The 17,516-nt window shown below is 49.0% G+C and overlaps 1 protein-coding gene across 1 annotated transcript; it reads left to right on the top strand.

Moving 5' to 3' along the window:
- Positions 1-1,331: 1,331 nt before the first annotated feature.
- CLU (clusterin) lies at positions 1,332-16,670 on the top strand. The gene is made up of 9 exons (XM_036240639.1): positions 1,332-1,406; positions 4,933-5,055; positions 6,318-6,466; positions 8,854-9,024; positions 10,526-10,937; positions 11,974-12,075; positions 14,944-15,173; positions 15,903-16,078; positions 16,445-16,670. The coding sequence occupies exons 2-9, from the start codon at positions 4,962-4,964 to the stop codon at positions 16,452-16,454; spliced, it is 1,344 nt and encodes a 447-aa protein (XP_036096532.1). The 5' UTR covers positions 1,332-1,406; positions 4,933-4,961; the 3' UTR covers positions 16,455-16,670.
- The last annotated feature ends 846 nt before the right edge of the window (positions 16,671-17,516 follow it).

Raw genomic sequence — 17,516 nt, 5'->3', positions numbered from 1 at the left:
ATTCTTATGTATGGTGTAAGTTGATGGTCTAGTTTCATTTTTTTGCATGTAGCTGTCCAATTTTCCCAGCACCACTTATTAAAGAGACTGTCATTACTCCACTGTATGCTCTTTCCCCCTTTGTCAAATATTAATTGAGCATATTGTCTTGGGCCCAATTCTGGGTTCTCTGTTCTGTTCCACTGGTCTATATGCCTGTTCTTGTTCCGTTACCAGGCTGTTTTGAGTACAGTGGCTTTGTAGTATAACCTGAAATCTGGTAATGTGATCCCTCCTACTTTGTTCTTCTTTTTCAAGATTGCTGTGGCTATTTGGGGTCTTTTTTACTTCCATATGAACTTTTGAAGTATTTGTTCTAGTTCTGTGAAATATGTCATTGGTATTTTGATGGGGATTGCATTGAATTTATTGATTGCTTTGGGTAGTATGGACATTTTAATGATGTTAATTCTTCCAATCCATGAACAAGGTATGTGCTTCCACTTTTTAATATCTTCCTCTATTTCTTTTTTCAATGACCTGTAGTTTTCTGCAAATAGGTCCTTTATTTCTTTGGTTAAGTTTATTCCTAGGTATCTTAATTTTTTTGCCACGATGGTAAATGGGATAGTTTTTTCAGTTTCTCTTTCTGTGACTTCATCTTTGGTGTATAAGAATGTCATCGATTTCTTGAAGTTAATTTTGTATCCTGCTACTTTGCCAAATTCATTTATTAAGTCTAGTAAATTTTTGATGGAGTCTTTGGGGTTTTCTACATATAGTATCATGTCATCTGCGAATAATGACAGTTTCACTTCCTCCTTTCCAATTTGGATCCCTTTTATTTTTTCTCCCTGTCTGATTGCTGTGGCTGGGAAATCAGTATTTCATACTCCACGTTTTCTTCTTAAGCACAGCACCCCTCCCCATTCCACCCTCATTATTTTTCTACTTTTTTACTTAAATGAAACAAGAGGAGTGGAATATGTTTAATATGAAAGATTAACATTCAATAGAGCTGCAGACCCGTGAGGTGTAATTTGAACTGGGACCGCCGAGCACAGTGGACCCCGCCAACCCTGAGGAGAGGGGCGCTGAGCCGTGCACGAAAACTCAGGCTCGCCCCTCCTGGGGTGCGGTGCCCAGCACACCTGGGACCTGTCTCCCCTGGAGATGGTGCGGCCTTTCCCGGTGCCGCTGCGCCTCCCTGCGCCCCTCGCGGGGTGCTGCACCGGATCCCCTCACCCCCGCACCCCCTCCCGCGCCAGCTTCCAGAAAGCTCCCGGTGCATTCCCAGGCGTGAGTCATGCAGGTTTGCAGCCAGCCCCAAAGGGGGTGTACACGAGGCAGAGCGCTATAAATAAGGGCGCCGCACTGGTGCTTACCACGCCGCGTCGCCAGGAGGAGCGCTCGGGCACCACTGGCCGGTGAGAGGTCCCCACCTTTCCTATCCCTACGCGGAGCCTCACCGGGGCCGATGGGCGGCGGGGTGGTAGACCCGCGAGGCGGGGACAATCGCTAGAAGTCACTGGGCTGTCAGCACTGCGCTATGGATGGAGTGGAGGGAGTCTGGGAAGATAGGTAGCCGGAGCCCCTATCACCAGGAATCGGAGCCGAAGGCCAGATTGCTAGGGGCGGTGCACAGGCTGGGACTCGGCTCATTAGCTGCAACCACAATTCTGTGGGTAAATAGCGCAGGTGTAATGATCCTCTTCTTGCAAGGATGGGGAACTAAGACTTGGAGAACTGACATCTATTGCCAGAGGCTCGGGCTGATGAGGGGCAGAGTCCGCCTGCACACAGGGCCTTTCTGCAGCATCCTCCTTGTAAAGGTACCATCTCCAGTGGTGGTTGTCAGCTTCCGTGCATGCGTCATCTTGTTTGCTTCAGAATTTTCTAGTCCTCTGGGTAGTGCGTTTATAAGTATGATGTTTTGATTTAAGTATGTGGTGCAACCCCTTAAATCCTACTCTTTCTGCTACCTAATGCGCCAGGGTACATCAGGGGAAAGTCACACATCAGACGTCTGGCTCAACCATCTCATTTTATAGATGATAATCCGAGGGCTGGAGGGGGTTAGGACCTTCTCCAAAGATAAACAGGAAGTAGGTGTCAGAATTGAGATGAGAACCAGAGCCTCTTGACCTTCCCGAATTGCTGGACCTAATGAGACAAAAAAAAAAAAAAAAAGGTGATTATTCTTAATATTATTTTTTAAAGAGAAAGGTTAGGAATTTAAAAGTACAGATACCCTAAAAGGATCCTCATGACAGTGATCATTATAATAGGATTACAATTTAAATGTCTAGCCTTGTGGGATAGCAAAATAGAGTATATCAGAAAATAGGCTGTATTTTCAAAGTGTGGCTATATAAAAAGAATATTTGATATAAAGGATGTAAAGAATCTGCTTGTATACAAATGCATAGGAAATAGAAGGAAATATACCGCGGTGGTAACATTTGCCTCTGGAAGAGGTGAATTAGAGGTGAATTATTTTCTTACTTTTCTTTGGTTTAGTTTCCCACATTTGGGGAGGAAATAGGGTAGGAGTTTAGGCCATGGACTTTAAACCCTGCAGTTTATAAGCTGTGTGACTGCTTTGCCTCGGTCGGTCACCGTGTCCTCCCCAAGCTCCCTCTGCAGGGTTTAAGCCCTCCTGAGGGGGAAGGCTGCCAGGTGATGGATGGTGGGGGAAGGAGGGTCTTGGCCTGATTTGTCTAGTCAGAGCAGGTGCCAGATGGGTGCCCAGGTCAGGAGATGAGAGGGGAGGCAAGTCACAGCAAAGAGAAGCTGATGGCCACACAGCCGCTGTTCTAGTGCTGTCCTGGGACCAGCAGTATCAATATCACCTTTACATTTGTTAGAAAAGCAGATTCTGAACCAGAATCAGCATTATAACATGACCCCTGTTCCCGCCCTCCCCACCCCCCCAGGGATTCACAGGTACTTTGAAGTAGTGGGTCATTTCACTAAGGCAAAGCCACACAGTTAGGAAGGGACCACAGATGGCCTTTGTGTGCCTGATTCTGTTCCTCTGCCCCTCTCCAAACCTGCCACCTGCTCCCACTTCCCTGAGGGATACTGCCCATGCTCACACTTGGTTCTACATCAACTTGTGAAGTAGTCAGAATTCACTACGATCCTATAAGACCCTGTTTTACAGAACACATTTATATCTCTGAGGTCTATATTAGGTCCATTTTACAGATGAAGAAACTGAGGCTCACAGACTTAAGTGACTTGGTGTCAAGGAAAGAACACTGGACTAGGGAATTGGGAGAGCTGGGTTCTCATCCTGGGGTTGCCATGAGCTTGCTGTAGACCTTGGGGAGCCCCATGCTGTCTCTGGGTCCGGCATCCCCTCTGGGTTGGAGGAATTGAGCAGAAGACTGATCTTGTTCCTGGCTCTAAATTCGATGGCTCCTGCTGGAGACCCTGTACTGGCTGCTGGGTTTCTCGACTCCTCACCCAGTGCTCTTTCGCCACCCACCCTCCCTTTTCTTCAGGGCGCAATGCCTTGTCTTGTGGATTTCTCAGAAGGCGTTGCTACCAGGGACCTCACCTGGAATGGTATATTTTGCTGACTGTCTCTCTCTCGCATGACAAAGACGCTGTCCCTGCTTGAGGCATTTCAGGCCTCAGTGAGCAGCTAGGGCAACTTGTTAGACCAGGACCTTCTGGCAGGCCTGAAATAGCACCTGGCTCAGCCGCCCACCTGTCTCCAGGGAAGGCCATGATCCGTTCCCTTCCTCCGGCTGCTAAGGTGCGTTGTGCAGCTGGTTGGGGAACCACAACTCGGCTGCCCTACGAGTTACTTTCCTGGAGAGGCTTGCCTTATTAATGTCCTTCCAACATCCAGATGGGCCTGCTGAGCTGAGAGCAGTTTGGGATGTGCCCGACTTCGGGCAGAGGGCACCCCACCTCCCCATTCTGTCGTGGGAAATGCATGAGTTCAGATTAGCAGTTGGTAGGGGGCAGACTACAGGGGGAGGGGTTTCTGTTTTATGCAATAACTTCAGCTTCTGGGAAAGGGTCTATTGTGTAAGACTGGGCTGTCCCCAGGCTCAGGGCAGCCAGCCCAGAGTGGTGGCAAGAACACCTTGGCAGGGCACCCTGCTGTGGATTAGAGGAAACAGGCCCTGTGAAAGGGCCCTGGCAGAGGCACATGTCCTCCCAGGGGGACGGCTTCGGGGGAGGCATCAGGGCCCAAGTACCCCTTGGTCCCAGAGTTAACCCTTTGACTTTGCCCTTCCCTCTCCACTTCCTGAAGACAGTGGTCTTTCCTGCCTGGCCCACTCTTTATTTCTACGCCAATCCATGCAGCCTGGTCAGGTCTCACGCTGGGGGTGACAAATGGATTTCTTTTCCTGTGCCGACCCAAAGGGTTGGCCCTTGGGGCCTCAGACTCTTGAAACCAGTTTTAGGTGGTGCTGAGGCTCAGTGGGGAGAAGTGATTGAGACGGTGCCTGTGGGCAGCTGAGCTCTGGGATGTGGTCCCCACTTGATGGGGGCCAGGGGAGGCCAGATGAGTGATCCAAGAGAGGTGTTTTCAGGGTGGTTTAATGTGAGCAGGTATCATCAGATAGACCCTTTTCAGGATGCAGACTGCGTGTGCCTTGCTCAGACACATTAGCTCTTATGCGGGAGGAGGAGGAGGAAGGCTTGGACCTGAGCCCAGAGCTCTGACTCCAGAACTCTTGTTTCTTTTGTATTAGGCTGCTGTCCTGTGGTTCTTCCCTGTACCACTGCCTCCACTTTCTTTTGAAAGTGTCCATTGTCAAGTCTGATATAACCTCCCAGCTTCCCCGGGGATAAAAGTGCAGTGGTGCCAGCTGAGAGGGGACAGCTCATGGCAGGGCTCCTGGGAAGCTGCTGCAGGCGGCAGGCTGGGCCAGAAACCAGCAGGCTGTCTAGCTGTTACCATGACAGTCTCCTTTTCTCCACAAACAGAGGCGTGCTAGGATTCCAGAGGAGGCAAGATGAAGGCTCTGCTGCTGCTGGTGGGGCTGCTGACGGCCTGGGAGAATGGGCAGGTGCTGGGCGAGCCGGCCGTCCCAAGCAGAGAGCTCCAAGGTAAGCGGACCCGAGTGCCCCTCTTTGCACGCTTCATCCCTGTCAGGGCCGCAAGGGTTAAAGGCCCTTTGACCCTGTGCATGAAGTCGGGCTTGCTCTGCCCTGTCCCTCTTTGAGCCTCTTCTCCGGGCCCCCGGCCTCGGCTCTCTGTGGTCAGGTTGGCAGCCAGGCATTTTCAAGTGGAGCAAAAGCCTTTTGTGGCTGCTGCCTCTCATTCATCGGTTTCCTCTCCAGTCTGTGCAGCCCGATGCCCGCGCCGCCTCCACCAAGGTCCACGAAGCCTGGGCCACTTGGGCCTTTGTGGAGCCCCCCTTTTCTGAATGCCCATAGCATTTAGGACATGTATCTCCACCTCCCCACCCAGAAAACCACGCTCCGTATCCTCTGCTCACAGGGAAGGAGAAGTATCATTCAAAATGAGGCTTGTCACCCTTCAGAGCCCAGCTGGTGGTCCCCTCTTCTGCCAGGCCTCTCCTGAAACCCATCCGCCCTCCACCACTCTCGCCCTACTAGCTGACCTGTCCTCTGGGTAGTGGTTAAAAGCCCCAACTTGGAGATCAGAGCCAGGTATGAGTCTGGCCCTGCCACCCCCCTGCTGTGTCACCTGGGCAGGTATCTTGATCTCACTGCGCCCCTTTTCCCAATTTGTGCAAGGGTGCTGGGGTGTTAAAAACAATGCACAGGTGTCCAGCTCAGTGTTTGGCCCAGAGAAGCATTAGCTGCTACTTCGGTAACATTGTCCCATTGCATTTGTCACATGGTGCTATGTCTTAGTCACAGTTTCCTTGAGGGACGGGTATTAATGTAGCTTTGTGTCTCCGTCACCATGAATTGGAGAGAAGACGTTCAGATGTCTGGTTAACCTGAATCCCAGAAAGACTTCTATTCCGAAAGAATAGTAGTTCCCGTTTTGAACCTTGAGCTGTTACTCTTGCAGGATTTCTTTCCCCGTGACAATTTCTTCGGCAGCCAGGCAGGCTCAGCACCCAGCACGCGGGGGTGTGGTTTCGCTGTCCCTCTGCGGTCTGCCTGCCCCATGGTTTGTGCTTCTGAACAGCAGGTGCCCTGGATTCTCAGACTCTGGGTCCACAATGAGCCCTGTGACGGGAACATGTAGGGCAAAGCCGCCTGCCAGGGGTTTCCCAGCCTTGGCAGCCCCTGGACCCACTGCCTTTCTGACCTTTCCAGCTGGTTCCAGGGTTGTAGCTCCAGCGCCATCTCTTCCTCTTGCCTCTTTCTATTTCCCTGCCCTTCTCTTGCAGAAATGTCCACCGAGGGGAGTAAGTACGTTAATAAGGAAATTAAAAATGCCTTCAAGGAGGTGAAACATATAAAGTCTCTAATGGACCATACAAACGATGAGCGCAAATCACTGCTCCTCAGCTTAGAGAAGGCCAAGAAGAAGAAAGAGGTAAGGAGGAGCCAGGTGACCACGCCCCTGGTTCCACACTCCCTGCTGGAGGGGGCGGGGTCCTGGCTCCTCCAGGGGTATCCTGCCCTGGTGCCATGTTGGCCTTCTTGTTTTTCTAGGGATGTGTCACCTGACACTGGGCCTGTGGTTAAGGCATGGGGAGGCTTTATGTGCTTTTGAAAGCTTCAGAGGGTGAGATCTTGGGTCTGCTTTTGTTACAAGCCTGATATCAGGGCCTGATACCCAGATTCACTTCAATAGATATTTCCAAACCCTGACTATGGGCGAGCTCCTAGGGAGGCTTTGGATAGGGTCTGTCACGGGGTAGGAAGGGGACGGCATTCTACCTTCAGAAAGCTTATCTAGTAGGGGCGGTACTTTGGGGACAAGGCAGGCACACACTGAATTGCCCCATGTATTTCTAGAGTTCTAAACCACTTCATACAGAAACACCTCAGTCCAATAGTGAACATAGTGGCTCTGGGCTGTGATTAATGATTCAACAAAACTGAAACACTAGAATCCAATGAACAATTTATTTTAAAAACCAGTGCTCTTCTTAACGGTATCCTAACCAACTCCTATTGCCCCCCTGCCCCTAATGAAGGAGACGCTAAGACGGGGCCACCTGCCACCTCCAGGATCCATAATGCATAGTAAAAGCATTTTAAAGTCTCTGGAGAGTTCTGCAGCACAGAAACCTGTGAAACTTCATTTAACTCAGTGTTTTCCAAATCAAATTGACCAGGGAATCCGTTTTTATTTTTTCTGATAGCTTTTAGCACAATTTCATGGAAGCCACTTAAGAAAATGCTGGCCTGGGTGCAGCTCTAACTTTGATACTTTATGCCCCTTCTTGGCATCAGTATTAGTTCTCACCATTCTATGAGGATCCTCAAATAGCTCAGGGGGGAGGGGCCAGTCTTGTTCTTGAACTTTTATGGTTTATGTTGGAGTTAGATATTTGGCAATCCAGATTTTATAATAACGCTCATTAAGTTCGGAAAACGAATCCATTTACTTCTTTTTTTTTTTTTTTATCCTCACCCGAGGACATTTTTCGATATTTTGTTCAGATAGAGTGGGAGGGGGAGAGAGAGAGAGAAACATCGATGTGAAAGTGACACATCGAGTGGTTGCCACCCACACGACCCAACCAGGGCCGGGGACAAACTGCAACCAAGGTACGCGCCCTTAGCGGGAACCGAACCCAGGTCTCTCCGGACCGCAGGCCGACGCTCTAACCGCTGAGCCAAACCGGCCAGGGCTCCATTTACTTCTTAGTTGAGGAATACGTGAACCTGAAAGAAAGGAGGTTACCAGGGTAGCTGACACCTCCGAATCGGCCCAGTAGGAGGTGTGGTGGTGTTCCCCAGCACAGAGCAGGGAACAGAGAGCAGGATGGAGATCGGATACCTTGAACTCCTCCTGGTCAGATCTTCATCGTGTCTTCATGGTCTACTTCATTCTTCTTTGAAGAATAATGCTCATTCATCAAGATTTGAATATAGAAAAGTAGAGGAGGAAAAGAGTTTCTGTAATTCTTATACTTAAGGACAATTCACTGTTAATATCTGATCTATTTCTTAGTACTTTTTTCCTCTAATGCTTTTTTGACAAATCATGAACTTTTAACATAAAAAATGCTTACTATATTATTAAGACTTATAAACATCTCTTGTAATGCTGTACCTATCTACCCTTAGTATGAGCCACAATTTGCTTAACTTGTCCCCTGGTTTTACATCTAACTTAATTCTAGTATTTGTGTGTGTGTGTGTGTGTGTCTCATAAATGCTTATGGAAACAAGTGTCTTTAGGCATAAGAATTTGTCCTTTATCTCCTGAATTCCTGGGCATAGATGCTTACAGAATTATGAGATCAGATGACCTGGGCATGCTAGGGAGTTTGGGTTGTTGTGGCGACTGATTTTGAAAGCTTGCCTATTCCTTTGCACGCCAGGGATCATGGTTCCCATAGACACATAAGATTCAGGGAGCCTCCAGAAGCTTTGGAAGATGACCTTTAAGCACCAGAGGTTGAGCCTAGGAAGTGAAGTGTAAGTGAGAGGTAGATCCTGGGGTAGAGACTGTAAGTGTGGTGTCAGAGAAGGAGATGTCCACAGGGGCTCTAGGGGCGGGGGGAGGACTAAGGAACAGTTGGGTCTTGAAGATGAAAGGATCTTTAAAGCTGGGTGGGCAGGGAATCCCAGGAAGGCAAAAGAGGGAACAGATGAGCCAGAGCAGGGGTGGAAATGAGCACAGTGTGTGGCCAGACGTGGGAAGGTCTGCCTGGGTGACTGAGGGCCCAGCACCACTGTGCATGCTGGGTGAGGGTAAAGCCTGTGATTTCTATGTGCTTAGCCTGGCTTCGTGTCCTTCTGTAGGATGCCCTAACTGATACAAAAGACACCGAAATGAAGCTGAAGGCATCCGAGAACGTGTGCAATGAGACCATGACGGCCCTCTGGGAGGAGTGTAAGCCCTGCCTGAAACAGACCTGCATGAAGTTCTACGCGCGTGTCTGCAGAAGCAGCTCGGGGCTAGTTGGCCACCAGGTGAAAAGGGGAAGCGCTGTTGAGTGCAGCCCAGGCTCTGAGTGGGGAATGAGGAGAACCTGATGAAACTGCTTCTGTTATTCTGCACCCAATTCCAACGTGTGGGAGTTCTCCGACACCAGCTGGGTGTCCGAAAATTCAACTCAATTCTGATGCTGTCTACCTGGAGATGGCATCAGATCCCACAGGTTAAGGCTCAGTTCCACAAGACTGTCCCCCACCCCCTCCAGGTTGTCAGGTTGTCACCTAAGCTTCTGACTGTTGGGCTATAGAGTGGAGGTTCCAACAATCTCCTCCTTAATTAATTTGCTAAAGCTGCTCACAAAACTCAGAGAAACAGTTTACTTCTAAGATTACAGGTTCATTATAAAAGAAACAGCCAAATGGAAGAGATGCATGGGGCAAAGTAAGGGAAAGGGCAGGTAGCTTCCACGCTCTCTCCAGGTACACCACTCTGTCCAAATCTCCACGTGTTCAACAACCCCACAAACTCTGAATCTTGTCTTTTGGCGTTTTATTTAGGCTTCATTAACATATGCATGACAGATGCAACTATTGGCCAGAAGTGTAGGACTGGAAGTTCCAACCTTCTTTTTTTTTGGTACATGCCCCTAGCGGGAACTGAACCCAGGACTCTCTGGTCCCCAGGCCAATACTCTACCCGCTGAGCCAAACCGGCCAGGGCTGGAAGTTCCAACCTTCTCATCAATGTTGGTTTCCCTAGCAACCAGCCTCCATCCTTAAGTGTTTTCCAAGTCACCTCACTAACATCATATAAGACACCTTTATTGTTCTCATCATAGGAAATTTAAAGGGTTTTAGGAGCTCTTTGTTAGGAAGGGTCAAAGACCAAATATGTATTTCTTATTATAAATCACAATATCACAGCTTCATCTCACAGATGCAATTGATTAGTTCTGCCTGCATTTGGGCCCAGAGTGCCATTATCAACTGGTAATGTCTGCTATGAGTACAGAAATAGGAAGTGATGAAAAGCACCCATGCCAGGTATTTGCCACTTCTCTTAGAAGACACTTATCCAACAGTTATTAGCTGGGTTACATAAACTGCTCCGTGGTATGGCAGAGCCCTGTGTCCACTTAGGCAGAAAAAATGAAGAATTTTTAATACTTTAATGTTGATCCCATCCTTCCCTGTGGGCCTCCATAATTGGGACTCGTGAATTTTGCTACTCACTGAAGACATCAGTTGGTCCTTGGCTGAGCAGGGGTGGGGATCATTAGTGGCCAAAGAAGACAGCAGATTAGTCTCAAACGACGGGCCACGTGACTCCTGTGGCCTCATGGCTCTTCCTAAGCTTTCCTCTGTTGGGATGGTAGAGTAGACGTTCACCGGCCCGACAATTCAGAAACCAGGGAGCCAGTCTCAGCAGGGCCTTCAGTCTCACGCTCAGGAGAGGGGCCTGGCCCATCTCAACAAGAGGGAGGTCCTGGAACTCTAGGGAGCTTCTCCTAACTGTTCCCCGTTCTGCCTGTCGCAGCTGGAGGAGTTCCTGAACCAGAGCTCTCCCTTCTACTTCTGGATGAACGGCGACCGCATCGACTCCCTGCTGGAGAATGACCGGCAGCAGGCCCATGTACTGGACACCATGGAAGACAGGTTCAGCCAGGTGTCCCGTATTATGGATGAACTTTTCCACAGCAGATTCTTCACCCGGGATCTCTTGGATCCCCACCACTTTTCACCCTTCGGCCCAAATCCGAGGAGGCCTCTCTACTTCAATCCCAAGTCCCGCTTAGCCCGAAACATAATGCCTTTCCCCATGTATGGACCCATGAACTTCCAGGACATGTTCCAGCCCTTCTTTGACATGATACACCGGGCTCAACAGGCCATGGATGGCCAGTTTGATGGACTTCTCTTCCAGTTCCCAATGGAGGAATTCACAGAAGGTTAGAAAGACGTCTCATTCCCCCTAAGAAGGAATGGGAACTGACAGCTTGTTGAGAAATCCATTAGATGCTAAGAACTATTCTGGAACTTGGCATGTGTCATCTTGATTTCCCCCCAGCAACTCTGTGAGGGTCATATTAACCCCATTTGAGGAGGAGAAGCAGTGACAGAGAGATAAAGGAGTGCACCCAAGGTTTTGTAGCTGATAAAGTGGGACCTGGTCAAATCTATCCCTGCAGGGCTTGGAGTTTACCATGAACCTTCCAGCAACTGGTGGGCATCATGTTGACTTCACCCTCAAGGGAACCAGACCCCTTTCTCTTGGGAACTCGGGTGGCTTTCTGTGGACGCCATGTATATATTGATGACAAATTATATAACCTTAAGAAAGCTATTCATGGCTGTAACCTTAGGGCCTGGTAGAGAATTTGCATACAATGAACGAATGAAGTCTAATATGGACATGAAAAGCCAATACTTTCAGAAGTGATTTCCTTCAATGAACCAATAGACATTGGTTGGCCAGCATCACCTCCTAAATGCTGTGGTTTGACTGACATCGGGGTTTGGCTTCAGATGATTTGGAAATAGAGGAGGGTATTGAATTGGACCAGGATCTACTGTATATCCTGTGTTATAAGGAGGATCCTATTGCTGCCTTCAAGGGGCGTGCTGACTGGGTAGGGGGAGAGAACTGAGTCAGGTAAAATGCAGAGCAAAATGGGCTATGATGCCAAAAAGAAGTGCAAATAGGGGACCGTGGAGGCAGAAGGGGGCTCATTGGGTGGAGATGGTGAAAGGGCAGGTCACACCCAGCTGGGAAACCCCGGGAACCATCTTCTAGTCCTTCTGCAGGGAGCCCCGATCAGAGGCTAGTGTCCACGGGCCAATTCCAACCTGCTCTGCCTGCAGAACCATCTCAAAGGGCCAAACAGTAGTGTGGAAGGGGTCAGGAAGATCAGGGCAGCCCATCACTGTACTGCTCTTTGTGGTCCCTCAACCGACCCCTTCTTTCCCCCTGTGTGTCTCCTGAAGGCAACGATAACCGCTCGGTGTGCAAGGAGATCCGTCACAACTCTACGGGATGCCTGAGGATGAAGGACCAGTGTGCCAAGTGCCAGGAGATCTTGTCAGTGGGTGAGTCCGGGAGCCTCGCATCCCTGGTGCTTCAGTGGGCTACCCTTACTGGTCAGACGATGGGGGTTCAAGTTCCTGCTGTGTGCTTTCTAGCTGTGGCACCAGGGAAGGTCGTTTGCCCCCTTCCACCTGGGCCCCTTATCAGGAGACAAGGGTTAGGGCACAAAGTTGTCCCTGAAGTCAGGAAACAGTATATAAAGCGCCTACCAAGTCATTCGGCACATGGTCAACAGGAAGCCTTGGGAGGGGCTGCTATGCTTTTTTGAAAAGCCATCATCTTTGATTTTCCCGTTATTCCTTTCCCAAGGGCCAAGCATAGTAGACATCCTCGTCTCTTCCCTGCAGGCGATGACATTTTAGATAGTACGTTTTCTGTTTAACAAACACCTACCATGTGCCAGGCACTGTTCTGAACACGTTGCAAACAGTTACTTATCTCCTCAGAATGACCCTGAGTTGGGTACAATGAATGTCCCTATCTAACAGAGGTAGAAGCTCAGTCAAAGAAAGGTTAAGTAACTCCCCAACATTACAGGACCCCCCACATGGAGGTGCTCCATGTTTGGAATGTGCTCTTAACCAGCATTTTGGGTTCTGTCTCGGGCACCCATGGGTCACTGATGCTGGTCCCTCAGCCTCCCAGCAACATTGCCTTTGGTGGGTTCATCTCTGAGGCAAAGGAAATAGTTCCCCTCAGCTTTATCAGACCTGGGCATTGTTTAGTTTCTTTCTACTTTGAGGTAGCTCTGAAAGTGTCTAGAACACTTTCTGGCCCACAACAGTCTATGCTCAGCAAGAGTTAATTGTTGCCCATGTAAATAGAGAATCAACGCTGTGGTCCTGCTCTTATTTAATACGTTCAGGTTTGCCAGAGCAGGCCTTCGGGGTCTGGTTAAATATTCTAGGCACATTCCTATAATTTTAGATGCTACTGCAAAATAAATACAAGTGTTATAGGAGGCCGATGGGTGAAAAGTGTAGATGAGTACCCAGCCAAGCCTCTTGGGCTGTTCCCATACAATATTATTGTTAGAACAGCATAAATTATATAGTACCTCACCACAAGAAAGTTAGTCATGTTAAAGCCAGAAGAAAAGACATAGAGTTGCCTCGGCTCAGATTGGCACCCCTGGCACTGATCTTAAGGGTCACTGATCACAGCTTACCGAAACAGCCACCTTCTTTTCTACCCCGAGGAATACATGTGATCTCTTATTTAAGGTTGCTGCAGGCACGACAGACTGGGGCAGACTGGAATTTCTCAACTTCCTCTCTATTGACATTTTGGACCAGATCATTCTTTGTAGTTGGGGCTGTCCTGTACCCTGTAGGATGTTTAGCATCATCCTCGGCCTTTACCCATGGGATACCAGTAGCTACCCCCCTCCCAGGTGTGATAACCAAAAATGTTTTCAGCGGCCAAATATCCCCTGGGGGCAGCATCCCCCTCCCTCTCTAGACTGAGTCTCTGTTCTCCATGGCTTTTTAAATTTTTAAAAATTATTTTCTGGTAAAAAAGTTAAGGTTATTCATTATCTATCTTTTCCAACTTGGCTTCTTGTTAGTAATTCTGTTTCTTGCCTTACCTAACATTTATTTGATTTTAATACAAATGATTACATTTAATATGATCATTTTATATGAATTATTACATATACTCATTTAATGAAATGATTACCATTCTTTAGTGTGAAAAGATTTCCTTTCCCCATCTTGCTTGGGTTTGATATGCTCTCCTTGGAAGATTTTTGAAAATGGTAAGGAGAAAAAAACAGTGGTGTTTAGAGATGATGGTAGTTGCCAGCTCTCATCAATCTGACACCCTGCAGTGGGCACTCAGGCCCAAAGGGAATAAATCCGCCCTTCCCTGCTCTGCTGGTGAGCTTGGTGACCAGCTGTGGTGGGTGGCGGGAACCAGGACCCCCAGCCACCAGGCCGCTGTACTTTGTGACCTGAGGGTCCTGGCCTGCACTTCTGCTGAGTGAACTCTTGGGGCCGGAATTTTCAACTCTGCAGCTATGCCCAAAAGATAAGCTTGGAGAATCTTCCAGACCCACAGCCTCCGAATAGGAAGAGCCTAAGTTTAGGAGTTAAAGCCCTGGGTTCAGTCTTGGCCCCTCAAATTGTTTATTCTTTGACTTCAGGCGGGTGATTTACTTCTGTGCGCCTCAATTTCATTATTGGTAAAAGAAAAAAAAATCATTATTAGTAGTTCTTAGAATACATCAGATTATTACGGATAATGGGTGTCCAAAGCACGTATGTGGTACCTGGTACCTAGTAGGTGCCACACAAACGGTAGCTCTATGTGACATTCTCCTCTCTGGAAATGATTGGGGGGAGCGTGGCTAGGGCACCAGAGTGGCTCCAGGTCTGAGCACACGGAGCACTGAGGTCCACGTGGCTCCAGGTCTGAGCACACGGAGCACTGAGGTCCACGTGGCTCCAGGTCTGAGCACACGGAGCACTGAGGTCCACGTGGCTCCAGGTCTGAGCACACCGAGCACTGAGGTCCACGTGGCTCCAGGTCTGAGCACACCGAGCACTGAGGTCCACGTGGCTCCAGGTCTGAGCACACGGAGCACTGAGGTCCACGCTTCTCTGAGCGTGGTCAACGCCGCTCACCCCGTCTCTAATGGGACTAAGCATACCGTTTGGTTCAGCTGACACTGGGTTCCAGAATGAGGCTTTCTCCATGTGTTCAGTTGCATTCTGGGGTGAGCTCTTTATTTTGTCACGGATGGATGACAAACAGTGAGGACTGGCACCAGCTCTGCTCGAGGTCCTGGCTGCGTGAATGAATTTCCATCGCGGTTCTTCCCTTTCCGACCTTCCCTTCACGTGCGTGCCTTTTGCGCGTTTCCCCAGACTGTTCGGCCAGCAGCCCCGAGCAGAGCCAGCTGCGGGAGGAGCTGAGCAGCTCCCTCCAGCTGGCGGAGCAGCTCTCCCAGCAGTACGACGAGCTGTTCAGGTCCTACCAGCAGAAGATGCTCAACACCTCCGCTCTGCTGAAGCAGCTGAACGAGCAGTTTAACTGGGTGTCCCAGCTGGCCAACCTCACTCAACGCGAAGACCCGTTCTCTCTCCAGGTCACTACGGTGAGTCTTGTCCTGAAGCTGCAGGCTGGGGCCCAAGGTGCAGGCTGGAGATGATGTGACCCTCCATGGGGGTGGAATGGGAGGAAGATATAAAGGGGGCACTTAGGTTTTTCACTGAGCATTTGGTCCTATGGCAAGAAGCATAAGACCTTTACATAACCATTGCGTGGAAGCCTCACCACCCAGGGGTACAATGTCATGACCTCATTTTATGGATGAGGAAAGTGAGAGAGGTTCAACAGCTTGCTCAAGGTCGAATAACTGATAAGTGTCTCCCCTGGGCATCAGAACTTGCCTGCCTGGCTTCAGACCCTGTGCTCTGTCCATGAAGCTGCCTTTCCTGCCGTATACTGTGTGGGATGATAGCTCGTGAATTGGTGCATCCTTCTCTACCAGTGATAGAAAGCTTCTCTCGCACTGGGAACCTCTTTATTTTCTTTCCCTGATTCCTTTTCTACCACAGCCAGGCCAGGAGCTGCCCAAAGAAAACATAGAGGCCTGGAAATCATTTTTTAGTCTGTGGGGCTCCCCCTGGATTGGTCTTTCGGGGTGACATTTACACCTACCAAGTGTCTGAATTAGAGTATTTCTTTTCGGTGAGTTGTACACATGTCGAGATTAGTCAAAAGCAAAGGAGTCAACAGTCCAAATGTAAGCCTGATTTTTGTTGCAAAGCGAGCGGCAGTTTGGCCAGGGTTCCAGCTCTTCTCTTACCTTTGCTCCTCCCAGGTGGCTTCCCACTCCTCAGACTCCAGCGTTCCCTCTGGCTTCACTAAGGTGGTTCTGAGGCTCTTTGACTCTGACCCCATCTCTGTGACTGTCCCAGAAGAAGTGTCCATGAACAATCCTAAATTTATGGAGACCGTGGCAGAGAAAGCTTTGCAGGAATATCGCCAAAAGTCCCGGTGAGTACGCAGGCCTTAGCCTCGGTCCTTCTGAGCAGGCCTCTGGGAGCCGGGAAAAGGGCTGAGTACCCAGCCCACGAATGACTGCCAGAGCCCAGACATGAAGCCAGGAAGCCACCGGGACTTTTTGTTTTCCTTTGGAGGATGTTCTTTCTTGGTTGATGAGAATTTGAGTGTTGCCCTGGCCGGTTTGGCTCAGCAGTTGGAGCGTCGGCCTGAGGACCGGAGAGTCCCGGGTTCAGTTCCCACTAGGGGCATGTATAAAAAACAAACAAACAAACCAAAAAAAGAATTTGAGTGTTGGTGGCTGCCTCTCAGTGACTATGGATCCCTCACCTTCTCCCCCACACCCCACTTTTTTTTCAGGGTGGAGTGAAATGTGAACGTTGCATTTCCAAGTATGGGGGTGTCTGAATCCAGTCGCCCCTGAGATGAGCCACAGACCCCCTAGAGAGAACTCTGCGCGTCACCAAGTGACCAGGCCCCGCCCAGCCTCTCCTCCCTCCGGATCCCGCTCTAATGCCTGCTCTTGCTGATCACGGGGACAACTTCCCCACCAATGCACTAGCTCAATAAAATCGCCTGTATGCTCTGGAGCGTCCTCTTCTTTTGCTGGGTTTTCTACCTTGTGTACACCTGCATTTTGTTATAGACAATAGAAAAGAGGAAGAAGTAGAAAAGAAAAAGCAGTGGCTAAAACGGTATGGGGATATCATGTAGCTGAGAATAAAAGGAGTGTGATGATAGAGTTGACCTATCTCTCTTCCCTTAGGAAGAGAGATGTGTTCCAACAGCAACTGAAATACATTTCTGAAAAGTGAACCTTTTCCATCCCATTATAAGACTGCTGATGGATTCTGATTGGGGTGAGGGGAATCTCCTGAAAGGATACATTGAAAATTAGCATGAAGAAGGGGTAATAATAACACATACCGAATATTTTAACATATAATTGATAGTTTTTCTTAAGGAAACTGTAGTCTCCAAAAGACACAATGAGGCAGTTTCATTTTAGTTCTAAGAGCTTGGAATCCCTGTGGCACCTTCTAGACTGTGGCATTGTTTGTCCACTGTTAGTCTGTCAGTGCATACAAACTTTCCATCTTTCCCTTGACCACAGGAATTTCTCCTCTGCTAGGGTTTTTCCTGATGACCAATGGGTCAGTCTGAAATATAGCCGAGCTGCAGTACCCTATGCAGCCAGCAGGTGGCCCCAACTAACCATGGAGTTTATATCAAAATAAATCAGCAAGCCTTTCCACTTATGAAGACAGTTATATGTGATAATGGACTTCGTGGAGGACTGGCACTCCTGACCCCTGTAGAATTCAAGGGTCAGCTGTATTCTCTGATTATAGAATTCATCAAATATATTTCAAATGGAAAAAAATCTGGCTGCATCTCAGTTTTGAAGCAAAGGCTACATGCAAATTAATAG

The sequence above is a fragment of the Molossus molossus genome, unplaced genomic scaffold, assembly GCF_014108415.1.
Source record: "Molossus molossus isolate mMolMol1 unplaced genomic scaffold, mMolMol1.p scaffold_m16_p_4, whole genome shotgun sequence".
In the NCBI taxonomy this organism is placed as follows: domain Eukaryota; kingdom Metazoa; phylum Chordata; class Mammalia; order Chiroptera; family Molossidae; genus Molossus; species Molossus molossus.
Note: the sequence above shows the minus strand (reverse complement) of the source record. Positions and strands in the feature narration are given on the sequence as shown.